The 26,417-nt window shown below is 43.5% G+C and overlaps 1 protein-coding gene across 3 annotated transcripts in view; it reads left to right on the top strand.

Annotated features, from left to right (window-relative positions):
• The window catches only part of PIK3R6 (phosphoinositide-3-kinase regulatory subunit 6), an 85,875-nt gene extending 67,167 nt beyond the window's left edge, over positions 1 to 18,708 (top strand). For all 3 annotated transcript variants that reach the window (XM_063456025.1, XM_063456024.1, XM_063456023.1), the window contains 11 exons: positions 247 to 330; positions 1,816 to 2,227; positions 2,694 to 2,793; positions 5,021 to 5,140; positions 5,303 to 5,413; positions 8,589 to 8,679; positions 9,174 to 9,244; positions 9,914 to 10,004; positions 10,597 to 10,658; positions 15,415 to 15,527; positions 17,693 to 18,708. In XM_063456025.1, the coding sequence (XP_063312095.1) occupies positions 247 to 330; positions 1,816 to 2,227; positions 2,694 to 2,793; positions 5,021 to 5,140; positions 5,303 to 5,413; positions 8,589 to 8,679; positions 9,174 to 9,244; positions 9,914 to 10,004; positions 10,597 to 10,658; positions 15,415 to 15,527; positions 17,693 to 17,849 (1,412 nt within the window). In that variant the 3' untranslated portion in view covers positions 17,850 to 18,708. The remainder of the gene's footprint in view (positions 1 to 246; positions 331 to 1,815; positions 2,228 to 2,693; positions 2,794 to 5,020; positions 5,141 to 5,302; positions 5,414 to 8,588; positions 8,680 to 9,173; positions 9,245 to 9,913; positions 10,005 to 10,596; positions 10,659 to 15,414; positions 15,528 to 17,692) is intronic.
• Positions 18,709 to 26,417: the final 7,709 nt, after the last annotated feature.

The raw sequence follows: 26,417 nt of genomic DNA, 5'->3' as shown, positions 1-26,417 counted from the left end.
TGGTATTAAGTTGTTACTCGTGTAGGGATGGACAGACGCTGGTTTCCATATCACCAAGACAAAATTAAAAGTATTATGTAGCAACGTGGCAGTCATTGAGCTAAACACATGGCTTATAATTCAGGAAGATGGCCGCTACTGAGCTAAAAGCATTACTTGTGAATCTATGAGATTAACACAGTTAAGTCAATGTATCATTGCTTAAAGAAAGCTAACTAAAAGGTGTATCCATACGTTCTCTTCCAGACATACAAACATCCAGACTGCAGAGGATACCTCTTCCAAGTCCAGACATCAGTGTCCATTTATGGACAGATCAAGACCAACTATGTAATTTGTTTACATGCTCAGCTTATTTCCTGTTGTAGTTGTTGTTGGTGGAGGGGAGAAATCAAAGTAATCAGATGGACATAATGGTGATACATTTCAGGGACTTCTAAAATGTAATCAAAATTATTCAAGCCCCATTGAAAATGAGATTTATTGTCAAAATTTTGACTTTCAGCTCTTTGCAATGAACAAAAAAATAGCTCACAATGAGTGCTTCAAGTGGTTTTCCAACACTCAACTGAAAATGCAACTTAGAATGACTTCTCCTGTCTCAAAACTATTCAACCCCTTCATGGCAAGCAACTTTAGTATTTAGAAGAGCATCCTTATAACAAGCCAAAATATCCTAAATCAGTAAAAAAAAATAAAACCTATAAGTCACATATGATTTTAATTTGGCTAAGTTCACTAAGTTCTCCTTGATTTGGCAAATAACCAGGAATGGGTATATTCACATATGAAAATACGGTTACTGTAGGCAACCTTAAGCCTCCCAAGTTAGTTATAGTTTTAAACGTTGCACTTATACCCTTTGTTAGCTCTATATAAAAGTTTGTTTGTAAATCTGGTACTTGAAGAAACAGCTCAAAACAGACTTCAAAAAGTCACCACTTTACTACAGCGAGGAGCTATTTCTGCATTCTTCATAAAAACCTAGAATGTGACGGCAGATAAGAACCGTTCGGCCCATCTAGTCTGCCCAATTTTCTAAATACTTTCATTAGTCCTCTACCACTTCAGCTGGAAGGCTATTCCATGCATCCACTACCCTCTCTGTAAAGTAATACTTCCTGATATTATTTTTAAACCTTTGTCCCTCTAATTTAAGACTATGTCCTCTTGTTGTGGTAGTTTTTCTTCTTTTAAATATAGTCTCCTCCTTTACTGTGTTGATTACCTTTATGTATTTAAATGTTTCTATCATATCCCCCCTGTCTCGTCTTTCCTCCAAGCTATACATGTTAAGATCCTTTAACCTTTCCTGGTAAGTTTTATCCTGCAATCCATGAACCAGTTTAGTAGCCCTTCTCTGAACTCTCTCTAAGGTATCAATATCCTTCTGGAGATACGGTCTCCAGTACTGCGTACAATACTCCAAGTGAGGTCTCACCAGTGTTCTGTACAATGGCATGAGCACTTCCCTCTTTCTACTGCTAATACCTCTCCCTATACAACCAAGCATTTCAACTCAATTTACAGTGTTTGTGGTAACTCAACACCTAATCTAACTGTGTCCTGTGACAGTATCAGGCTATAGGCACAGTCACATGTATCTCAAGATTGAGGTTAAATAAGGCGCTCGCAAAAACACAAAATCCCCCACCGCAGGCATTTTTGAAAATGAAAACATTCACTGTTGGGGATAACTGCTGCTCGCACAACAGTGATTCTGTGTAGACATTGGTAGTTATACAGATAAAAGACATTGCTTTGCAGAATATTTGTGTGTTAAGAAATACTAACCACGTAATTTTGGTGCAACAGGGAAAGAGCTTGTCTTGTTCACCAAAGAAACCCAGAACACTGAACCAGAGTCCGACTCCTTTAGGATCCCAGAGCTGCACCAGGACATGACGGGTGGTGAGCAGAATCGAATATCAGTGTGGTCCAATGACAGTGGGATAGAGAGAGACTTACCTGGAATGGAGGAGAAGGAGCAGAACAAGTTACAGCGAAAGCCATGCATCAAGAAGAAAGGCCCTGACATGGATTCTGCACTAGTCATCCAAAATCTGACCAAGGCACCAAGGGAGAGCAGAGAGGGGACACTTCAAAGGCTCTCGGGGACAAGCAAGGAGACTCCTACTGCTCCTGAAAAACAGCCAACTGCTCGGATTGTGATTCTGGGGGATGATCGTGCTTTGGGGAGGCTGGCCAAGGCATATTACTCATTCAGGTACTAGCAGCATTAACATTGGGTATTTAATAGTTACGGAATAAGACTAACAGGCAGCTTGAAACTCTCCATGTGTTTATACACTACAATTCACATTATCCCCAGACAGGTTTTATAGGACAGCGGCTGGCGGGGAAATCTAAAATTCAGCAACCTAGTTTATTGACTAAAGATATTGTAGTGGACTGAAAGCCACGCCGGCAAAATTCACCCATAAAATAGCCAAGTTAGGGGTATTACCCAACCTGGAGAATTATATCATTGCAGCTATTTTGGTGATCAAACCCCCTAAAGAGATACACGCGCGTTACCTAGACGCAAACATACAAAGTAAATGCATTAAAACGAGATTCTGACACATGGACATTCTTTGTGAATAATGGCATAATTGGAGGCTTTGGTGTATGGCTGCATGATAGCCAGGTCATATGCTTTATTTTCAAAGTGAATTATATTTTTTCTCTAGGAAGAGAGAAGCCAGGAGGCCTAATCGGACAGTGAAAGCCAACCTGCAGTTTTATTGTATTCCAGTCCGAGAGGACCAAACAGACCATTCATCAGACAAGGTCAGTATCCTAACTGCATCCATCATTCTCCAGGAAGTACACATCGGCCATAACATTTTATTAAAAGGTGACCCATAGGTATTATACAGATGTTCTGAGACAATTCAGCCATTCCCAAGTTCATACTTAAAGGATCACTATAGTGTCAGGAAAACAAAGCGGGTTTCCTAACACTATAGTGCCCTGAGGGTGCCCCTACCCTCAGGGTCCCCCTCCCGTTGCGCTGAAGGGGTTAAAACCCCTTCAGCAGCTTACCTTATTCCAGCGCCGGGACCTCTCCTCCCCCGCCGACGTCAGCTCCCTCTGCCGACATCAGCGGAGCCGAATGCGGCGCGCGCATTCAAGCTGTCACTAGGAAAGCATTTCTCAATGCTTTCCTATGGACGCTCTGCGCGATGGAGGCATAATATGCCCGGAAGACAGCCGCTAAAGGCTGGATTAACCTTGCAATGGAAACATAGCAGTTTCTCTGAAAGTGCTATGTTTGCATCTGAAGGGTTAAAACCTGAGGGACATTGCACCAAGACCACTTCATTGAGCTGAAGTGGCCTGGGTGACTATAGTGGTCCTTTAAGTCCTGGCCCTGTAAGAGTGTGGTATGGGGCAGTTCCCCCCTAAGCGGTGTTTGCTCATCACATTCTCAAGATGCAAATGCTTCTATTTTCTATTTTTAGAAGACTGGATTTTATCCACTGAATCAGGAATCGCAGAGAATGGACAGTGGTATTACAAATGTATAGAATAACAACAAGAAAAGAAAACAAAAAATCTCAACTATTTTCTTGCTGACTTATCATATTATAAAAAATGTACAATTCCCCTGTCTTTTGTCTACAACTCCCAGTTTACAGAATAAACTCAAAGTCACGATTTAGTGAGTGAGTAAATTCATTAAGGGACAACTATGACTTCCAGGATTTTAATATTATGCCTACATATCCCTATATTTAACTGACAAATATGTACATATAAATAGAAATATAGAATTAAATGTACAAATCCACACTTTGTTTTCGCTCAACCGGGTGACTCCATCTTGGCCCTCTGTCAATCTTCGTTTAAACTCCAAGACTTTTCTCCTTAAAGTCAACTATAGTAAACAGGGAAAGACGAAAACAAAACAATGTTTCTATTTCTCCTCTTCGTGTGTAATGTTTGCCCTGGCTTTCCTTGTATGAACTGGATTATGTTAATGGTGTTATTTCCTAAATCTTTAATACACAATTCAAAGAAGAATTGAGAGTCTCACGGTTATTAATACAAGCAGATCACACTGGATTCATAATATTTATCATAATAAAAAAAAGGATGACAGTCTGTTGTGCCCAAGCTATCAGCAAATATTATATTATACCATAGCACTCCATGTCTTGATACATAGGTCATACATGGAGTGCCATGTATGTACAGAGTACAGAATATTTGATAGAGTCCTAACCTCAACATCTGAGGAAAGGGATTTAGGGGTGATTATTTCTGATGACTTAAAGGTAGGCAGACAATGTAATAGAGCAGCAGGAAATGCTAGCAGAATGCTTGGTTGTATAGGGAGAGGTATTAGCAGTAGAAAGAGGGAAGTGCTCATGCCATTGTACAGAACACTGGTGAGACCTCACTTGGAGTATTGTACGCAGTACTGGAGACCGTATCTCCAGAAGGATATTGATACCTTAGAGATAGTTCAGAGAAGGGCTACTAAACTGGTTCATGGATTGCAGGATAAAACTTACCAGGAAAGGTTAAAGGAACTTAACATGTACAGTTTGGAGGAAAGACGAGACAGGGGGGATATGATAGAAACATTTAAATATATAAAGGTAATCAACTCAGTAAAGGAGGAGACTATGTTTAAAAGAAGAAAAACTACCACAACAAGAGGACATTAAATTAGAGGGGCAAAGGTTTAAAAATAATATCAGGAAGTATTACTTTACTGAGAGGGTAGTGGATGCATGGAATAGCCTTCCAGCTGAAGTGGTAGAGGTTAACACAGTAAAGGAGTTTAAGCATGCATGGGATCGGCATAAGGCTATCCTAGCTATAAGATAAGGCCAGGGACTAATGAAAGAAAATTGGGCAGACTAGATGGGCCTAATGGTTCTTATCTGCCGTCACATTCTATGTTTCTATGATATAATATTTATGGATTACTTTCTAACTGGGTAACAGGATTACCACTAGAGTTGCTGTGACAATGGAAGGGTAATAAAAATGTGTTTCTTTTCAGGAGGATGCTCACATTGTGAGCGAGATGTGTGAAGTCAGTATGTATCTAGGCCGGGTAGATCCCTGGTATGAAAGCAACATTAACACCCTGAGTGATATGATCCCCAAGCTCGCCGTTATGGTAAGCCGTTTATAAGAACTTCATTCTCAAAATTCTCAAAAACAAAAAAAATACAACAAAAACAACAAACTGCAGTTGCCAGAGCTGCATAACAAGAGATTCCTGCAAACATAACCAAAATAAGTGTATACGCTGCTAAAACCTACGTTTCTGTATTTTCAGCCTCCCTGTCCCACAAGAGATGCCACCAGCGACCCCTTTATTGTGGATGTCATGTCGTATTACCTGAGGTTTGGGTTGCAGCCTGTGTACTTTCAGATTTACTGTGTGAAGGTCAGTGTCTTCTGGGTGGTACTACCCTTTCAACTGAAAGATATCTCAAATCAAGTTTATTCTTATCCTATAAAAAGTCTCTGTGCAGAAGTGTTGGATGAACACTCAATTCTCATTACTGGACCACGGCGTTAAGGACTCGTTTTGATTATGTTATTTTTTTCATTCTCCTCATACGAAGATAATAGGCTTCTGCTACGCATTTTCCGGTTTATCTTAAATATGTTTGCTTATGTCCAGGAGGGTTTAAGACAATGCATGGTATTGTCAATATTATCAGCTGTATTTGCAATTTTATTTTGTTAAATATTGTAATTCCTTTTCTGTGTTTATTTTATTTATTTAAATTTAATTGATGCTTATAGTGCTTAATAAACTTCTATTGCACACACAAGTGTATGGAATCAGTAGTTTAGAAATAAAGGCAGTACAATTTATCTCTGAGGATGAGTGTAACTGCTCAATAAACTGAAGGCAGCCATCCTGCGGCCATCATAAGACTGCACACTGTTTGGTTCGCTTTTTTACCAAGATGAGAACGCTACACTTACAACTTGGACAAAATTGTTACCAGGCACCAGGAAATGATAATTCTGTCTGCCTGATTGACAGCTCTGATGAGCGGACTTAGAGATGCAGCGGTTTCTACATATCACTCCAGTTCTAATACAGTCTTAAAGCTGAAATTGTGTGTAGCATATGTACAGCATCATCAACCTTGCAATAAAGCAAAGTTGTGATGGTGAATAGAGTGACTATGTAAGTAATTGTTGGTGTTCAATGTAGTTTTGTGCTTGGAGAAGCATTGTAAATAAAGGGAATGAGATGATCTTAAGATCCAATGGCCCAAGCGGCTGCTGCAGATAGAGCATACAAATAGGTTTCACTTGGCATTATTGGTGTCTTAAAAGTGCCCTCTGGTGGTCATTTACCAACATTACATTAACTTTACCTTCTAATTACCAAATTATATCTTCCTCTCTAAACTTATTATTATTTTATTATTTATATAGCGCCAGCGAATTCCATAGCGCTGTACAATGGGTGGACTAACAGACACGTAATTGTAACCAGACAAATGGACGCACAGGAACAGAGGGGCTCAGGGCCTTGCTCAATGAGCTTACATGCTAGATGGAGTGGGGTATAGTGACACAAAGGGTATAAATAGGGGTAATGATATAGGTTGCTAGAAAAGTCCTCACTGAGAACTTAGTTATTTTTGACAGTTGCAGGAGAGGAGTCATGGGGGGAGGAGGGGATGAAAACCCGCTAACAGTTTAAATGATATGCTTTCCTGATGAAGTGTGTTTTCAAAGATTTTTTGAAGGAGTGGAGACTGGGTGATAGTCTAACAGAGAAGGGAAGGGAGTTCCACAGAAAAGGTGCAACCCTGGAGAAGTCTTGGAGGCAAGCATCAGATGTGGGAATACGGACAAAGGATAGGCATAGGTCTTTGGCAGAGCGCAGGGGCCTTGACGGGACATATTTATGTATTAGGGAGAATAGGTAGGTTGGAGCAGCATTGTGTAGGGACTTGTAAGCAAGCACCAGAATTTTAAATTGATCCCTATATCTAACTGGAAGCCAATGTAGGGACTGACAGAGGGGGAGGCGTGGGAGGTGCGGGCGGACAGGAGAATGAGCCTTGCCGCTGCATTCATTATAGATTGCAATCTGGGAACACGTAAGACCACTGAGAAGAGGATAGCAGTAGTCAAGGCGAGAAAGAACAACGGCATGGACCAACACCTTAGCCACGTCTGGTGTTAAATAGGGGCGGATGCGAGCTTTGTTTTTGAGATGGAAGCGGCAGGATTTGGTGATCGACTGGACATGAGGGGTGAAGGAGAGTTTGGAGTCAAAGAGAACACCTAGGCAGCGAGCCTGCGAGGTAGAGGTGATAGTGGCGCCGTTGATTTGGAGGGAGGGAGACATGGGAGTAGCAACACTTGAGGGAGGAAAGACCAGTTCTGTTTTGGAAAGGTTGAGTTTAAGGAAGTGAGCAGCCATCCAGTTGGAAATCACGGAGAGGCAGTCAGAGATGGGCGGAGAGAGATCAGGAGAGGACAGGTAAATTTGCGTGTCACCTGCATATAAATGATAATGGAAGCCAAAAGGAGCTGATGAGTTTACCAAGTGAGGCAGTATAGATAGAGAACAGTTGGGGACCAAGGACTGAACCTTAGGGAACGCCAACAGAGAGTGGTGGGGGAGAAGAGGCAGAGCCAGAAAAAGAAACACTGAAAAGGAGAGGTAGGAGGAGCACAAGGAAGAGCAGTATCTCGTAGACCGAGATTACGGAGAAGTGAGTGTAAGAAGTGTGAGGGAATTAGAGATGATCATTTTTCTGTGGGAAAGGATTCTGTTTACGAATTGTTGATAAACATCTTTGAAATATGTGCTTTAAGAAAGTGGTGATACTCTCCCTGTGTTATCCACACTTTAATCCATCTCTGCTTCACTCCCCTCTTCTCTCATCTCTTTATCACCTGCTACCATCCAATCTTAGACCCCACCCATATAAAACCCATTCACACCTACTGTCACTATCTCTCCTCCTACTTATAGCAGCTGGTGATGTGAGGGTCAAACATTTTTTGGACTGCACATACTGACCTTTAATTATGTTGTCACTTTAATATTCTGTTAGGATTCTTGTGGCGCACTATTCAGCTTTACCCAAATGTACCTCCCCGGTTTTTCTCTCTGACCTCACTTTTTCTTGCCCTGTGGCCAGTTTTCCCCTATTTCTCCACCCATGTGTAATTGCTTTCTTTTGATACATATTCCCTTTATTATTTACATCTATATTGTTTGAGATATGGGCATCGCACAAATTCTTGCATTTCCTGTCACTGAATGTTTGCCGCAATGCAACTGTTTACAGATTGTACAAAGCTCGAATGGCAATTGAATGCATATATATCAAAATAAATAAAAAAAAAACGCCAAACCAAAAAGGTTCTTCCTTTTTAATGATTGACTGGTTAGAGCAGTTACTGCCTTGGAACTGAAAAACACGATTTTGAATCCTATTCAGACCACCTTACCAGTAATTGTTCTTGGGTAAGATACCATTGGTTAAGCAGGGCCTTTTCATTCTAGAATTCTAAAGCACAGCAGAATATTTTGGTGCTATTTAAATAATAATAAGCAGCACATTCTCTTTCAGATCCACTTTAGAGACGTCAGTTTGGAGCCTGTTGAAGATGTGTTCCTGACGGAGCTTAGAGTCGACATCCAAGAGTGCACTTTTACCAAACGTAGGTAAAACAGAACAAGAATCAATAAAAAAAATAAAAAATAAAAATCTACTTTCTGCATGTGTCTAATAGAGGCGACAGAGAGCACAGACTAATGTATTTTACTTAGCCTGCTTGAAACGACAGGGACCCATCGAATGTGACTAGAAGATGACTAGGCATTGTATTTGGTCTTGGGAAGGTGTGTTTGTTTACAGAGCAGAGAGGATCTGCCTTGGCTCTGTGGCTACTGGTGATTTATATATCCAAAAACATTAGCATTATAACGCAGTGCTATTCAAAGCCATGGCCTTAATTAATGAATTAATAAGAGAAGACTAAATTCCGTACTTGATTGACATTATATTTTATATCGGGATGGGATATTTACAAGTGGAGATTGTTTCAAGTGAAAAGAAAAACTAATATATATTTGTAGGGTTTCATGACTTTAGATTAAACATTATTTTTTTGTCAAAATATGTCTGATGTCAGTGACTCTCTCTTATGTTTAGTTAACACCTTGAACAGGAAGAAGACAGTGATGGATGTCCGGGGGGCAGGAATCCAAGTTCATTACAAAAAGGTAATTTACATGTAATTAAAAAGAATTCCAAATTCAATGGGGTTCTATAAGTCGAAAGAATGGGGAAAGTAGATACAATTGAGTGAATGAAAGAATGGCAAAATGAAGGAAAAAATACATGTAGCTAGAGGAGCTAATGGAATGCAGAGGGGGATAACAATGGAACCTAAAACAAGAAATTGGGGTAAACGAAGAGGGGACATAGGAGAGAAGAGTTCTGGGAAAATGAAAAAAGCAGGACAGATTGGGGATACATAAAGAGGGGAGAAAGGACAGGATGAATGATGGAAGAAGATGTTTAAAGAGGGGAAATGCAGTTTTGGAAAAAGGAATGGTTGATAGACAAAGAGAAAAAGATGGGGAGATGAAAATCTGCATGATAGAAGGAGTAAGACGTTTAAACAGGGGAGATGGGATAATGGAGATCTGGAAGAAGGAATGGTGGATAGATAAAGAGGAAAATAGGATAATTGACAGTTGAGTGATTGAAGGAGGAAGACAATTCAAGAGGGGAGATTAAAGAAAGTGGACCTGGAAGAAGGAAATGGATATCTAGATAACATGGGGAGATGGAAAATACAAAAACAAAATATTCAAAAAGAGGAAGTTAAGGTAAAGGTGAAGAAAAAAAACCAAACCTAAAGAAAATCCTCGTTTTTTTGTTCTCAGGCCTTAGCCAGTAACAGAGAGAAAGAGGGAAGTCTTGTACTGAGAACCTCAGGAGCAATTATAAAAACCATCCCTAACAAGGACGCTGAAGGTGAGATTGTGCTTGTTATAGCACCTGAATATTTCTGTACATTCTTGCAACAAGAACCTTCTACTCATTTAGCCTGTTTTGGTTTTAATTTGAGTAATTACTTGTATTTAATCATTCTTATATAGGGACTCAAGTATGGCAGAAATATGGAGTGTTAACCATTTAGTGCTTTAGAAAAAAATGACAATCGGATACAACATTGCTATGTAAACTCTCTAGGTTATGAATCATTGATGGACTGTGTTAAGGTGGGAAATTCTGTACCACGACACAAGTTGTCCAAACAGAGAAAATTAATAAGATGCATAAAAGTGCAAAGAAAGATGGAGAGTGAAAAGTAGCCGGGGAGACGAAGTATGGAAATTGGATGGGAAATGTTCCTAGCAAAAGAGAGATTTTAATTAATGGCTTAAGATGCAAAAGGACCTTAGTTGTTCTGATGAGGGTAGTGCATGCAAGGGGTAGCAGGGGAGCAATATAAAAATAACATCATTCCAGAGGTTAGCAAATACTCTGTCGAAAACATTAATGTGGATGATGTACTTACTAACTCATTCCTACTGATATATGCTCATATGTCTTTTCACTACAGACCTTGTGTGCTTAAATGTTTACATTGATGAGTTGACGAAGTCAACCGGACGATCGCCATCGGTAAGTAGCTGCTAGAGATCTACTCATTGCGTTCATAACTTTTTATCATTATTAAAACATATTCCAAAACAAACCTATGCACAGGATAGTCATCAAATGAGACAGAACAGTCCAATAAAAAAAAATGCACACATTTTGTATTTACATAAATGTAAGGGCTTGGCCTGCAGTTGTGGGAGGGGCTTGTTCCCTACTTAAACCCCCTACTCACCTTCCTCCTTCCCGTACGTTTTTTGTAGCGATTCGCATGTCGCTATTTTCCGGTCGCCATCTGCTTACCTCTGGTTCTCCTTACCTGGCCTGCCGTTTTTCCCCCGCCGTTTTCGTTCCACAGTCATTTCTGGGGTCTGCTCCGCCCGGCTGTCTCTCCAGTCAAAATCTCCTCTTGCCGTGAGTTTCTCTTACCTCCGTTTCGGGTGCTTGGTGTTTCGTGGATATCTGGTGTGCGGGTGTTTTTTCCAAACGGCTGAGAGTGTGGGCCAGTGTATGTATATGTGCATCCGGGCATTAGACTAGTTATAACCCTACACCCCATTCGTTCACTCAGCTCAGGCAGTACACCGTATCGTGCAGCCCGGATAACGAGGTGAGTGATTGCAGAGTTTGGGGGCAGTAACCTACGGAATGCACGGACTGTCGGTGGACCCGGTCTGCTCCATTGCAGCTGCCGGTCGCGTGGCGCAGGGGGGCCGGACAGCTCTTTTGGAACGTTCTTCTTCTCGTTTTTACAGTACGAGGGCATGAGGTTTCTCTCTTTCTCTGCACATCCTACAAAAGCACATTACTCCCAACACTCCTCAGCCTCTTTCAACTCTGATTAACTTATAGCCAGTCTGTGCCATTATTGCTGCTATTTTACCCTTTTGTATTGGCGATCCCATCATATAAAAAAGAAAACAAAAAAAAAAAAACACATACACGTTTACACTCACTACCAAACGGGCGTCCACGTGGCCGCCCCTCATACCATCACATGTCCATTTAACTCCTCTTTCGTGTCCTAAGGATTGCACAGATAGCTGGTGTGTGTAATTTGTACTCTTTTCAGTTGCATTTCCCATCTCTCACTCATTACCCTCCCCTCTTAGTTAGCTGTTGTTGGCTGTCAGGGTCCTAGGGTCCACTAGTTGTAATTCCCCCTGGCTTCTTCGCCTTAGGTTAGTGGTCCCGCGAGGCCAACACCCATCCTCATACTCGGAGGTACTACGCCCCTCGGGCCAAATCATAGTTAGTCGCCTCGCATTGTGGCATAGAGAAGGCCTCACCTGTCACTCCCATTCTATATTATGTTTAAATGTCACAGAGAGGCTGACACACTTCCACAACGTTCAGTGGCCACGTTATCCCCTCGCGCCAACGCATAGATAGAGCCTCTCACGCTGCTTGGCATCTAGCAGGGCCTCACCTGTCACCAAACCTAGTTTTTAATTGCTTCGCCTTTTTGGCATTAGCTAGTATACCAGCACGCACACTCACACACTTTAACACTCATGCGCACATTGGGTCGCTTTGGCGCTGTTATTCGTCTCTTTTTCTAGCAGGTCTCCGCCGCTAGGCATAGGTGTGGTATTTTTCCGCCCGGGCTCTTTGGATAGGTATGGTTCAAATCGCGCTGTGGAGATTCGGCTACGACTACCTTCTTTTCGGGTCCTGGGTGCTTCCTCGCTTCGCTGCGGTTCTCGCGAGTCAACTTATTCCCCCCCCCCCCCCCCCAGGAGCTTTCCGGTCAGCTGTACTCTCAGTGTCTGCCTGCCTCCACGGTTAACGCTGTTCGCTTTTCTCCATTGTTCGCCCCCCCTGGTTATCTTTGCTGCTGCCGTCTTTGGGGCGGTGTCGGATGGTAGTCTAGGGCAACTGGCACCTGCCGCTTCGGCTAGATCCAAAACCGGTTTCATTCACACGCAGTTTCATCTGCTCATACCAGAATTTTACCATACTCAAAGCGTTTCAGGTTCCGGGAATTTTCAATTTACAGATTTCCATCAACATCCAAGTATTTCAATCACTATTAGACCTATTTCATGCCTGTCGTCAAACCTTTAATGTAGGGCGATAACTGCTTGATCCAAGGTTAAATCCGACTGCCGTTCTGGGGTCAAGAAGGAATTTTTCCCTAGCTTGTTGCAAATTGGAAAGCGCTTCAAACTGGGTTTTTCGCCTTCTTTTGGATCAACCGTTTTTAAATCACAAATGTAAGGTAGGCCGGACTTGGGGGACGCAAGTCTCTTTTTCAGCTAAGTACCTAGGTCAGGTAGTCATCGAGCCGCTATACCTACTTTCACAGTTTCTTGGGGTCCCACATATTTCCCACAGCCACCACGTCATCTCATAGCATTGTCTCAGGAAGTCTCACCTATTCATGCAGTCTATAGTTTATCCTCTCTACCCCACACTTAGTTTTCCCTAGTTGGCCAACTCAGCTAACAGACCTTATTCCCCCTTGCCCATTTAGAGTGCCGGATAAAGCGCCGGGCACCTAATTACTCACTCTGCATTTACCATACAGCTAGGCCAGGGGTCTGCAACCTTTAAGACAAAAAGAGCCACTTGGACCAGTTTCCGAAGAAAAAAAAAAAACTGGGAGCCGCAAAACCATTGCGACATTTAAAACAATTTTTCTTTTCTTGCCTTTATCCATGGCTGGCCTACCGGGGGTCCAAAACAGGGGCGTAATTAGAAATCAGAGGGCCCCATAGCAAAATCAATGCCCCAAAATGCCATAGAAAATTAATCAGTCTACTATAAATCATAATCAGTGCCTGATGTAAATAATAATTAATAATGAGGGCCCAATGTCATCCTCGTCATTATAAAAAGAACTTTTTTGTCACTTTTTTTTCCTTCTGATTGCTTAAAAAGATGACAACAAAGTATTAGTAACCCAGCTACTAAGGATTATGGCTGCGCTATGCTCAGTTACCCTTTATGTATTATGGTCACAATTGTCCACAAAAGCTGGTTATGCGTAACACATTTCATTTCATTATTATGACTGATCATACAGTTTACTACAGCAGATTTCAAGTAGTATCTATTAACAAGTATTAACATGCCTCCTAACATTTCAAATGGACAAAGGAATACTTGAAGAACAATATATCTTATTTATACAGACCGATTTCTAACCACATTTATTGTAGTTTAAAGACACATTACTGGGAGTATTATTACTGGGAAGCTCTGTTATACACTCAGACACATTACTGGGAGTATTATTGCTGTGGAACTCTGTTATACACTCAGACACATTACTGGGAGTGTTATTGCTGTGAAGCTCTGTTATACACCCAGACACATTACTAGGAGTATTATTGCTGTGGAGCTCTGTTATACACCCAGACACATTACTAGGAGTATTATTGCTGTGGAGCTCTGTTATACACTCAGACACATTACTGGGAGTATTATTGCGGTGGAGCTCCGTTATACACTCAGACACATTACTGGGAGTATTATTGCTATGGAGCTCTGTTATACACTCAGACACATTACTGGGAGTATTATTGCGGTGGAGCTCTGTTATAAACTCAGGCACATTACTGGGAGTATTATTACTGTGGAGCTCTGTTACAAACTCGGACACATTACTGGGAGTATTATTGCGGTGGAGCTGTGCTGTAGACTCAGACACATTTATTGTAGTTTAAAGACATACTACTGTCAGTATTATTTTGGTGGAGCTCTGCTGTAGACTCACCAACAAAATGGAGCTCCTAGAAAAGAGGGGCAATGATGATAGAAATGAGTGACAAAGGAATTTGGGAAATAGGGACTTCTCCTCCTAAATAGGAATACTTGGGATTTATGTTTTATTATATGATATAAATTACACTTTAACAAAAAAAAAAAAAAAAAAAAAAAATACATTGTACACTAGTGGCACATTAAATTGGATAAAAATGTCTTTAAGTTCTGTCTGTGTAAGTGTGTGGGCCGGGCCGGGCCGGGCCGGGCTCCCCCCCCTCCCCCCCTGAGGCATCACTTCACTTACCTCACACTGGTGCCTGGCACGCTGCTGCTGCTGACGGGAGTCTGGACGGATGTCATCTTCCTCCTCGCAGTCGTAGACCTGCATGCGCGCCGCTGCCCTCCGATCTGACAGCGGGCGGGAAGGAGACGTCAGGACGGTGCGTAACTACAGCGCCCGCCACAGTGGGGAGTGTCAGGGCGCACAATGCGCCTCCTCCCCTCCCTAGTATCCGCCCCAGAGCCGCGGCAAAGGTTCAAAAGAGCCACATGCGGCTCCGGAGCCGCGGGTTGCCGACCCCTGAGCTAGGCTATTAAGGTTTTGTTGATTGTTCTAAGTTTCTGACAGGCATCTATTTTTGCCCTCTTTTATTACAGGCCTACCACAACGTCGGTTCCGGCACACCACAACCGACTTATTTCCCCCTTTTCCTATACAGCCTTATTTGCCCCTCACACAAATGTAAGGGCTTGGCCTGCAGTTGTGGGAGGGGCTTGTTCCCTACTTAAACCCCCTACTCACCTTCCTCCTTCCCATACATTTTTTGTAGCGATTCGCATGTCCCCACCCTCCACTCCCTCTAATTTATACTTTTCATTTCACCTCATGGGTGGGCCCTCTTTTATTACAGGCCTACCACAACGTCGGTTCCGGCACACCACAACCGACTTAATTCCCCCTTTTCCTATACGGCGTTATTTGCCCCTCACACAAGTAAAATCAAGGTGGTTCTGTAGATGGCATCTAATGATACAAGTAGTAATGGGCAGTGCTTTTCTTGGCTTGTAGTGCAAAATGAACGTGTTGAGGGCTTCCAGCATCCAGATGAGAAGCCTTGAGCTCAGGACCTGGAGCCTCCAATTAGACAAGGATGCACGGAGGACATATAACAACGTTTCCAGGTAGGTGGAGAATATGGATGTTCAGAGCAGTGGTTAGGGCTGCCTGATCCAATGTTTTTATATCATGCCATTAAACACTTGAAATCAGGATGGTAGGGAAGCATGCCACCAATGCAGTACAAGTTGGTAAGAAGTCACGTCGTAACAGGTTTGCATGCCCTACCATAGCAGCCCCTGAGTGGATTGTGGTTCAAACACTTAAGTATTAGCTACAATAGCCACAACTACGGTGTATGATGCCGTTGTGCGGCCAAAAAATTATAATATATAAATAAAAGACTGTAGTAAAAGCAGTCCCAAATTGTGACTGTACATCAAATCTGACTCAGTATAAGGTATGTATCGGTGAAGAATGCAACCTTACAGTGGATTAGGTTGTAGATGTGTAAAAACAGGATAAGTAAATGAACCAGCAAGTAAATACTGCTGACTGCCATGAGGTGGTGGGTCTTTTTACACAGTATTATAAATATCACAATTTGCAATTATTCACAACACCTACAACAGTCACTCCTCTCCTCATTTACATATATCTCAGGAAGCTAGATATCGCTCTGGCTATACGAGTACAGAGAGTGCCATATACCTCCCCATCTCCCAATCTAGAGTCACAGCCACATCTGTATCTCCATTTGTGAGAAAATATAACAATGTATAATCATGATAGGTGAAATGCCAAAAGCCAGGGCTATTAGCTTTGGGTGCAGCATAATTTATATATCTCAGACCAGTACTCATTGGAAAAAAAAAAATCCACATAAAACGGAATGTTAGGGCTGGCTAAAATGTTACCGTGAGTGACGATATGGCCCTGGCTTCTCTGGCACTGAGGGTGTACCAGCTCAGGCTCGCTATCGCCCATGGGTTTCTTTTACCTAACCTGCACCACTAACTGCTCCATTAAATGCTAGGACTCCGCTTTGGTAGCGTATCCACTGGCAACACAGGATACACTGCAGAGTTGACTCCGGATACTACAGGGTATTCTACCGCTAAGGGCCAATGGCAATTACGGTCTGAACTAGTAACACTCTATAGTGGGCGATAGATGACTGTAGGAATATTGACTACAAGAAAGAGACAAAACAAGTGTCTTCTTCCTGCAAGCAGGAGCAACTGACTTTGTTTTACAGGTATCAGGGATTTTAAACACTCAGCACACAATATACAGCAATAATATTTGTTACAGTTCCCTTCCCAATTTGTGCATGTCCACCCTGGCAACAAAGAGCTATCTAGATCAGTCAGGCCGACATCTTAGCATGACAGTCTGTATCACAATCTCATTTTGGTCCCAGCTGGAGGGGAGAGGCTCTGCCTCTTGTGCCATATCAAAGTCCCTTTTGTCACATTTACTATCCAATGAGGAAAGTGGATAGGACTTGCTATCCAAATGCAAGTTATTTGAATTAAAAAAAAATAATTTAAAGGACCACTCTAGTGCCAGGAAAACATACTCGTTTTCCTGGCACTAGAGTGCCCTGAGGGTGCCCCCACCCTCAGGGACCCACTCCCGCCGGGCTCTGGGGGGAGGAAGGGGTTAAACTTACCTCTTTCTCCAGCGCCGGGCGGGGAGCTCTACTCCTCCTCCTCTTCTTCCTCGCGACGTCATCGGCTGAATGCGCATGCGCGGCAGGAGCCGCGCTCGCATTCAGCCGGTCGCATAGGAAAGCATTCATAATGCTTTCCTATGGACGCTTGCGTGCTCTCACTGTGATTTTCACAGTGAGAAGCACGCAAGCGCCTCTAGCGGCTGTCAGTGAGACAGCCACTAGAGGCTCTGGAGGCTGGCTTAACCCTCAGAATAAACATAGCAGTTTCTCTGAAACTGCTATGTTTATTAAAAAAAGGGTAAAAGCTAGCTGGACCTGGCACCCAGACCACTTCATTAAGCTGAAGTGGTCTGGGTGCCTAGAGTGGTCCTTTAAAACAAAAAAACAAAACACTTATTTGCTTTGACATTCAAACAGATGCCTGCGGAAAAACACAGAGCTCTACAGCAATAATCTCACAGTATTGTGCAATGTGTACGGATGTCAACAATTAAATCCTCAACAATTAAATGTAAATGTATGTGTTGAGTCGAATACAATTATAGTACATATGTGTGTAAATAGAACATGGTTACCTGTTAACTAATCCTTTTTGGTGATTTTGTACGGCAGCTTAGAGGTAACACCGTGTCAGGAGCCTGGGTATAGCTTGCAGAAGATGAGGACAACCCGTGGCCACCTGGATGGAAAGGAAGACTCTGGTTTGAGCAGATACATGACAAAGTCTCTCCTCCTGCCAATCAATACATTTGCAGGCATCATCCAGTGACATTTGGACATTTATGGACGGCCTTTGCTGCTGGAAACATCTGCAGTGCATTAACGCTTCTTTTCTGAGACAAGCTACTTACATGACCAAATATAAGCAATGCAAGCAGTAATGTGTAAACGGAACCCGTCACGTTTTAAATGCCGGTGTTCCTAAGGTAACTGAAGTGGAGTTGCAGAATCCATCCCAGCAGTTCCTGATTTGACAGGAATATCTGCATAACTAAACTTAGTTTTAGCTGGATGGTACGAACGAAAATCCCTTGAATTAACACCCCAACAAATCTATCCATCTGGGATTTACCTGGGACACCTTATACATTGAATAAGACTCCACAGGTAAATCCTGGGCGAATCAATTTGTTTCTGTTGTGGATTAAAAGGATTTTGATTAGAACGAAATGATTCAAACAAAGTTTTTTTTCACGTCTAATGTCAGCTTGTTATTGGCTTATTTATTTTGGTTCGAGCATCAGTCAATCATTTTTATTGATGTGACTGGTGTAGCCAACCGCAGAGCGCAGAAAGGCTTACCGGACCTATTTTATTTTTGTCATGTAACTAGTCTACTGTACAGGAAAGCACAAGACAACAGTTCTTGTCCAGCAACCCCACTTCTCTAGTAGTGTATTCAAGATGACTAGGAGGGGAATGATATAGATTGCAACACACTAATGATGGGAAGTTGGAGAGAATATGCAGTCGCATTCTTACTGGTCATCTGCACTGAACCAATGATTGTGCACTTACCCAACCCAATTTACAAAGATTTTTTTGTTTTTCATATACAATATGATATAAACTGACTTATTTATTGAGTGCTCTTAAAATAAAAATTGGAACAATATTTTTGACATACAGAGAGGCTGATGTAATAGCATATTCCACCACACTTTTGCACTACAGCACGACGACTTCTATTTCACATATACACCCTTACGGAAGGTCTAGAAAAGATTGCAATGCAAAAAGTCTAAGTTTGATCTGGAAAAGGTGAACTGCAAGACATTGGGGTTCAGAAAATACTGCAGACCAAAAAAAGGCTAAGTCACAAAGATGGGACTCTCAACCTGGTTTGTCAGCTGGCAGCTGCCTAGAACAGGCACAGGCAACCTTCGGCACTCCAGAGGTTTTGAACTAAACCTCCCATGATGCTTTTCCAGCAATTTGGGTGTAAGAGCATTATGTGGGATGTAGTCCACAACATCTGGAGTGCCGAAGGTTGCCTATCCCTGGCCTAGAAATATCATCAAATTCAACCCCCCCCAGAGCACACCATGCAGATTAATTTAACCTCCATGGTATTGCACACACGGGCGCATGTCTCATCAGATGCTCGACTGCGCATAACTGTGCCCAGCCTATCAGATCAAGGAATGGGCCATGGACACAGAAGTGTGGAGGTAAGTGTGTCTTAGACTCAGCTCGACTGATTTCCACAGCCCAGTAAGCACTTCAATAGTGTTTATTGACATGAGAGACTGAGGAACTGTGACCTTCAGAGAAACAAGAGTTCCTCTTTAAAACAACAGATAAAGTATAAAATATACAAAGACGTTTCACTTTAAAATATTAATATACATGATGATGGTGTGGAATGTAACCCTAGGTAGAAAAAAATGCAAATCTGGATTTTCTGTCCCTGGAGAGTGCAGGAGCATTGTACTGTGCCCTTTAAATTTAAATTCCAAATTATATCAATAGATAAAGTGACAGGAATCTCAGTAATTATCTATATAGGTAATTAGAGGAGCTGTAATGATAGATATGGACATAGGTGTGCACTGCACATCACATTAGGGTGTGTACCTCCAGAAATATAACGTAACTTAAAATATTAAACAGTGGAGCGAAATACACATTTCTTGCACTAAAAAAACAGTGTTAATTTTATCGACTAACAATTTTAGTTGACACATTTTTGAGTTTTAGTCGACTAACACAATTCAGATGACTAAAATACGACTAAAACTAAAATGGCTTTTTAGTCAAAAGACTATGACTAAAACTAAACTTAATTTGCCACCAAAATTAACACTGCACAGAGTGGTTGTGGAAAGGGCAAAAGAGACATACCAGGGCTCGGGGGAGAGAGACCTAGAGGGGCTTGGATGACACAAAGAGACACAGAGGGGCAGGGGAAGGGGAAAAGAGACAGATAGAGGCTTTAATTTAAACCATTCAATTTTAGCTGTGTCGACTAAAATCCACTGGCGATTTAGTCAACTAAAACTAAAACAATTCAGATGACTAAAATATGACTAAAACTAAAATGGCTTTTTATCCAAAAGACTATGACTAGGGGGGGCGGAGCCAACAGCCGAACTGACTGGTCGCATCTCATGAGAGCTCCGAGATTTATAGGCACAAATAAAGCAAAATTCGACTATTTCACCCCCCAAAAGGCTACCAAAGTTGACCTGCTGCTGCAGACGACGCACCAATGGGCAGGAAAAACAAAAAGCCAAAACCTGACCCGCCCCGGCCGGGCACCAGCATAGGGGATCTATGGCTGCGAGCACGTGGCGCTCCGGAGCCCGACATAGACGCCTACATGGACAACTTTGACGCCTCTGATGAAAGACTCTCAGAGCCTGAAGAGGCATGCCCACCCGCAATACATATTCCGGTACAGCCTCAATCAAAGCCGGACACTGACCCGGTCACAAAGGCTGAAATGAGGGAGCTGCTGGCGGAGCTCTGCAGGAACATTCAGGCGGATGTGGCTGACATGAAAAAAGACATTCAGGGCCTAACAAACCGCATGAGCACCGTGGAGCAAGACTACCGCAACCACTCGAGGCAAGTGACCACGCTCCAACAGGAGGTGGAAACGCTACAACAACAGCACCTGAGGGTGGAACAGAAAATGGCGGCACTGGAAGACTCACGCCGCGCCCAAAACATAAAGATTAGAGGCATTACGGAGACAGTCCCAGAGTCTGAACTTCCTCACCTCATACGGCGTCTAATAAGCAAACTACTCCCGCCGAAGCAGGCCAAAGGGGTAGTGCTAGATGGCGTGTTCAGAATCCCGAAACCACCCACGGCTCCTTTAACAGCATCCAGGGACTTAATCGTCAAATTTCAAAAGAGACAGGACAAAATAGCAGTGATGACCGCCGCCAGAGGTAACACACCTCTCCCCTTCGAAGACATGGTCCTTTCGCTCTACGCAGATCTCTCCAGAGGGAATATGGCCTGGCGCGCAACCCTGAGGCCTTTCACCACCCTACTCCGCCCACATAATGTTAAATACCAATGGCGCTCCCCACACAAGCTTCAGGTGCTCCAGGGTGAAAATACCTACCTTATAGCGGACCTGCAGGAGTCGAAAACACACCTCGTCACCTTGGGCCTCCCACCAGATTTGCTGCAACAACCCCGCATACCATCCAAGCCCCACGAGTGGAACCCGGCTACCGCCGAGACTTTTGTCCCAAGAGGCTCGGCCCGCGTTGCACAGACAGTGGTCCCTACCTGAGCGCCCCTAATGGGAGCACCTACTAAGCATAACTCTGTTTTACTCCCGTTATAAGTTTGGTTGATATGGTTTGAATACATGTTTTATTAACACAATTGGTCCGCTCCCTAGATGCGGAGACACTCACACTCATACGTCTTGGGTCACACCGTGGCTGTTAGCTAACGTCTAACCTCACATAATCCCCCCCTCCCCCAATACCGGGACCACCCAGGCCACCTGAGAGGCGGAGCCACATCTACACCCCCCCGCACATAGCGACACTGGCACCAGACACTGGTGCTTGGCCCAACATCGGATACAGGGCCATTCCCGAACAGCACCTAGGCTGCAAGCACAGGGGGCCCCCTTACTCCCAATCTGTAAATACACATGTCTGTTTTCTCCTTTTGTTTTACCTCACTAGAAATGCACCAGTTCCCTCATATATATTCTTTTACTTTAAGAAAATGTGCAACATTATTACATGCCCTGCTACTGACTTGATGTGTCATTGAAATGTTTGCAAATGCTGTTGGGGCATTGCATGCTTGATTGTACCTTTAAGCACGCTAAAAATAAAGAATTGAAAAAAAAAAAATGACTAAAACTAAATTGAGATTTGCTGCCAAAATAAACACTGTAATAAACACAGGTGTGTACAGAGCTAGTCATGCCTTTTTCTTTAAAAATATATGTTAATGCAAATCCAGGCAAAAGTGTCCAGAGACCTGAACAGTGTACAGGGAGGGAATTTGGCCCATGTGGCTGTGCACAGCCGACATACTCCTTGCTCACATCTATGGATATGGAATACATATACTACAACAACTCTTCCAGTATTGGGAGGTACGAAACTAGGAGGGGAGGGAGTGAGACTCTGGAGTAGGACAGCTTTGTGCACTGCGTCACTAGTGATATAAGGAATGTCTGATGTAAGGGCTTGCCACCTAACCAACCTACACCTTGCACAGCATACACAATGGACTTTTAATCACATGCTCACATTGCCCCATTGCTGGTCTAAATTTTGCAACTCGGATTTATTTTGCTAAAACTCTGTGTTTAAAGAATAACCCCGATAGACTATGACACAGACACAAATCCCCACATATCCATAGACTCATACCAATGCAGTTCCACTAACACTCATAATAATACACTCACATACAGTAACACTCAAACAATTGTACTATTTCTCCAACTACTACTGATCACCTGATGCCAGGGACATTGCTACGGGGAGATAACAGGACTGGAGCCTGTAAGTGAGGTTGTTAAAACCAATGGGTCTAATTTTGGCAACATTTCATTGCTAGCCCAGAGTCACGGGTAAAACTCAGAAATGATACCTCGAATTATGAACACAATAGTATTTAGGTTTGGACTTGTGGTATAGAATAGGGCTGGTTTTATTTTTTTTTTTTTAAATTCTTTATTTTTGCATACAATGGGTAAGGCAAGAATTAGACAATTCGAAGGCTTGCGCAGAAGCCAAAGTACAAAAGAACAGTAATGTGAACGTAATAATGCAAATATGCCCATATCACAAGCCCCCTTGTAAATGCTATACAAATTGCCCCCCATCGAGGATTTTGTGTTTTTTATATGGCATCAGTATTTAAATTCCCCGCTCTTGCCTGCATTTGTCAAAACAGAAACAATATGACCGTGTGGCCTGCGCAGAAGCCTGAGCGTAAAAGAGCATTCTTAACCAGAAGCAATCTTAATCGATATCTGTCTACAAGACACGCCTATCCCTAAATTCCATTCCACCCGCCTCCCATCGGGGATTCGGTATCATTCTAATATGTTTTGGTTTAAGTCCCCGGTGTTCGATTCGACAGGAGGCACAAGTACATAAAGCTACGTGTCAGGTGGGTAATAGCTAATGGTGGTGATTCGAGAAGCGAACTGATAGCAAATGCACAACCACCCCTGGCTTCCCCGTTTAAGTCATCTAAGTCATCTGGCTCTCTATGAAGGTTGTTTATAAGTCTCAGGCAATTCTAAGTCGTCCCCTAAGGGGGTTAATAGGAAAGGGAACCGGATAATACCAGGTCTCCACCTTCCCTTATCACACCGATCGCACCTGAGGAGATGTTGGTAAGGCAGGCAAAATAAGGAATAAGATAGAATTAGACCTATGTTATAAAGAGAGACCCACCCCCATCGCTCGAGAACCGAGAAGTAAGGGTGGTCGAAGAAGAAGGAGAAAAGGAAAAAGTCCAGATAGAGAGAAGAGAGAAATAAGGCGAGGCGCCGGAACCGGGACGCGGCAAGAGCGGGACGACCAGCCTGGGCCAGCGCGGGACGGAAAAAAACCCCAGGGCCCCCCATACCCCATCATACTGATGTGTATGGTCCGTCTACGTAGATCCTGCTAAACTATTATCCCAGGGCTCCCAAAGTTTTATGAATTTCTCCGTCGTCCCCTTCACTCGTGCTGTCAGATCATCCATCAGTCGGCAGTCTCGAATCCTAGATATCACTCCCGAAATCTCCGGCCCTGCAGGAGAGAGCCAAGCTGTGGCAATAGTTCGTCTAGCCCCAAGGGTTATTTTGTGGACAAGAGTCTGCTCCCTTTTGGTCCATCCGTCAATGGATCTGTTCAGTAGGTATACCCACGGGTCTAATAGTAGGGGCTTGTTAAAGGTCTGCGTCAATAGGCCTTCAACTGCCTTCCAGAAGCTGCGTAGTTTCGGGCATTCCCACCACATGTGGAGATACGTACCCCTGGTACCACATCCCCTCCAGCAATCATCCGTATCCAGTTTACGCATCTTATAGAGTTTGACAGGAGTGGTATACCAGCGGAACATGGTCTTCCATGTTTGTTCTTGGAGGGTGACGCAAACGGATGAACTTTTGTTAGCTTCCCATATTTCCTGCCAATCCACTCCTTCCAAAACTTCTCCCAGATCCGCCTCCCACTGGGCAGCGTAGGCCAAACGGCCCCATTCTTTGTTCTCCGTGCTAAGGTGGGCGTACAAGTGTGTTATCATACCCTTGGGGACGGTTCCATCTCGGCATAATTTCTCATAGAATGTCAACCCTGCTTGCGCAGCTCCCTTTATGTGGGGCTTTCTAGCAAAGTCCCGAATCTGAAGATAGCGAAAAAAGTCCGTTGGTGTTAAGTGGGATTCTCGCTGAAGGTCTGCAAATTGGACTATCTGCCCATTATGGTAAAGTTGATGAATCCGCTGCAACCCTAATCTTTCCAGATTCTGAAATTCTCTAGGAGCCATTCCCGGCGGAAATTCCCTATTCCGGAGTATCGGGGTTAAGGGGGAGGGGGATGATGCCAGTCCGTATTTGCGACCGTTCTCGTCCCAAATGCGGAGTGAATTTTGAATGGACGGGCAAAGTGCCCGTATCCGAGGCCTATGGTCCTTCGGGACCCACATGGTAAACTGGGGGACGTCCCACCCCGTTATCTCGGATTCTATCTCCACCCACCGCCTCCCTTCCGGTGAAGAGTGCCACGTCGCTACCTGTGTCAACTGGGCAGCTAAATAGTAGAAATATAGGTTCGGTAGGCCCAATCCCCCTCTATCCTTACGTCTGTATAGGACCTGTCTAGATATCCTATGTCTCCTATTCTGCCATATGAACTCACCTATTGATCTTTGTAACGGAGTCAATTGGGTTTTTGTAACTCGAATAGGTAAAGCCTGGAATAAAAACAGAATACGTGGGAGGACGTTCATTTTAACCGAGTTGATCCGTCCGATCCAGGAGATTGGCTTGTCCGTCCACTTCTCTAAATCTCCAGTCAATGTTCGAAGCATGGGGTCATAATTAGCGGAGTATAGGCGTAGTGGGTCAGCCGTAAGTTGAATGCCCAAGTACTTTAAGGCCTCCCTTTCCACTCGAAGTCCATAGGTCTCTCGGATGCGGTGTACGTCGGTATCTGGCATGTGAATCGGCATTGCACTGGTCTTTTCCATGTTTGCTTTATAACCCGATGTCGCGCCATACTCTCTTATGACCTCTTGTATAGCAGCCATAGAATCCAAGGGGTTGGTGATGGTAAGGAGGACATCGTCGGCGTACGCCGATACAGTGAATTCCCTATTTCCCACCCGCACACCCCTTATGTTCGGATGTTGCCTTATAGCTTGGAGTAGTGGTTCCAGTGCTAGCACGAAAAGAAGGGGGGAGAGTGGGCAACCCTGTCTGGTTCCGTTATATAGCCGAAATGGCGTCATAGGGGCTCCTGTAATCTGTACTTGTGCCCGTACGTCGTGGTACATAGCCTTCGTGGTTGTTATGTATTCGTCCGGGAACCCCAGATGTTTCAGCACCGTGAACAAAAATTGCCACCTCACCCTATCGAAAGCCTTTTCTGCGTCGATAGCTACCACTAACGTCGGCATTTTTGAGGTAGCTTGCTTCCAGATCAGGTCGATGTTCCTCCGAGTATTTTCAAATAGCTGTCTGTCCTGAATGAAACCCACTTGGTCGGCGTGGACCAGAGAGGTCAGCAACGGATTCAGTCTTTCTGCTTGTATTTTCGCTAAGATCTTAAGATCATGGTTGATCAGTGAGATAGGTCTGTAATGTTCAGGTGCAAGGGGGTCCTTGTCTGGTTTGGGTATCAAAACGATAGTAGCGAGGGCCATGGTCGGATCCAGCTGATCCCCCTGCCTGAGAGCGGCAAAGAGCCTGGTCAGTGGAGGCGCTAGTTCTTCCTTAAAAATTTTATAATAGGAGCCATCGAAGCCATCTGGTCCCGGTGCCTTGTTGCCTTTCAAGTCGGAAATGGCTTTATAAACTTCCTCCTCGGTGATATCAGCAGCAAGAACACTCACTGTTTCCCTCTTGAGTTTAGTCATCCCGAGCTTATCGAGATATTCGAGTATGGTCCTTTCTTCAGTTTCATCATATGTCTGTTTATCTGGAGTATGGTTGTATAATTGCTTATAAAAGTTCTCAAAAACCCGAGCAATCTCGTCGGGCCTTGTTCTGGTCGTGCCATCTGGGTGTCTTATTGCTGTTATGTGCGTACGATCCTGTTTGGGACGCAGAGTCCTGGCTAGGAGTGAATCCATTTTATTGGATTTTTCGTAAAAAGTCCGCCTCGACCACACCATGGAGCGTGCC

The sequence above is a fragment of the Pelobates fuscus genome, chromosome 5, assembly GCF_036172605.1.
Source record: "Pelobates fuscus isolate aPelFus1 chromosome 5, aPelFus1.pri, whole genome shotgun sequence".
NCBI classification, from domain to species: Eukaryota; Metazoa; Chordata; class Amphibia; order Anura; family Pelobatidae; genus Pelobates; species Pelobates fuscus.
The sequence above is the reverse complement of the archived record's forward strand: the minus strand, read 5'-3'. Positions and strand labels throughout refer to the sequence as shown.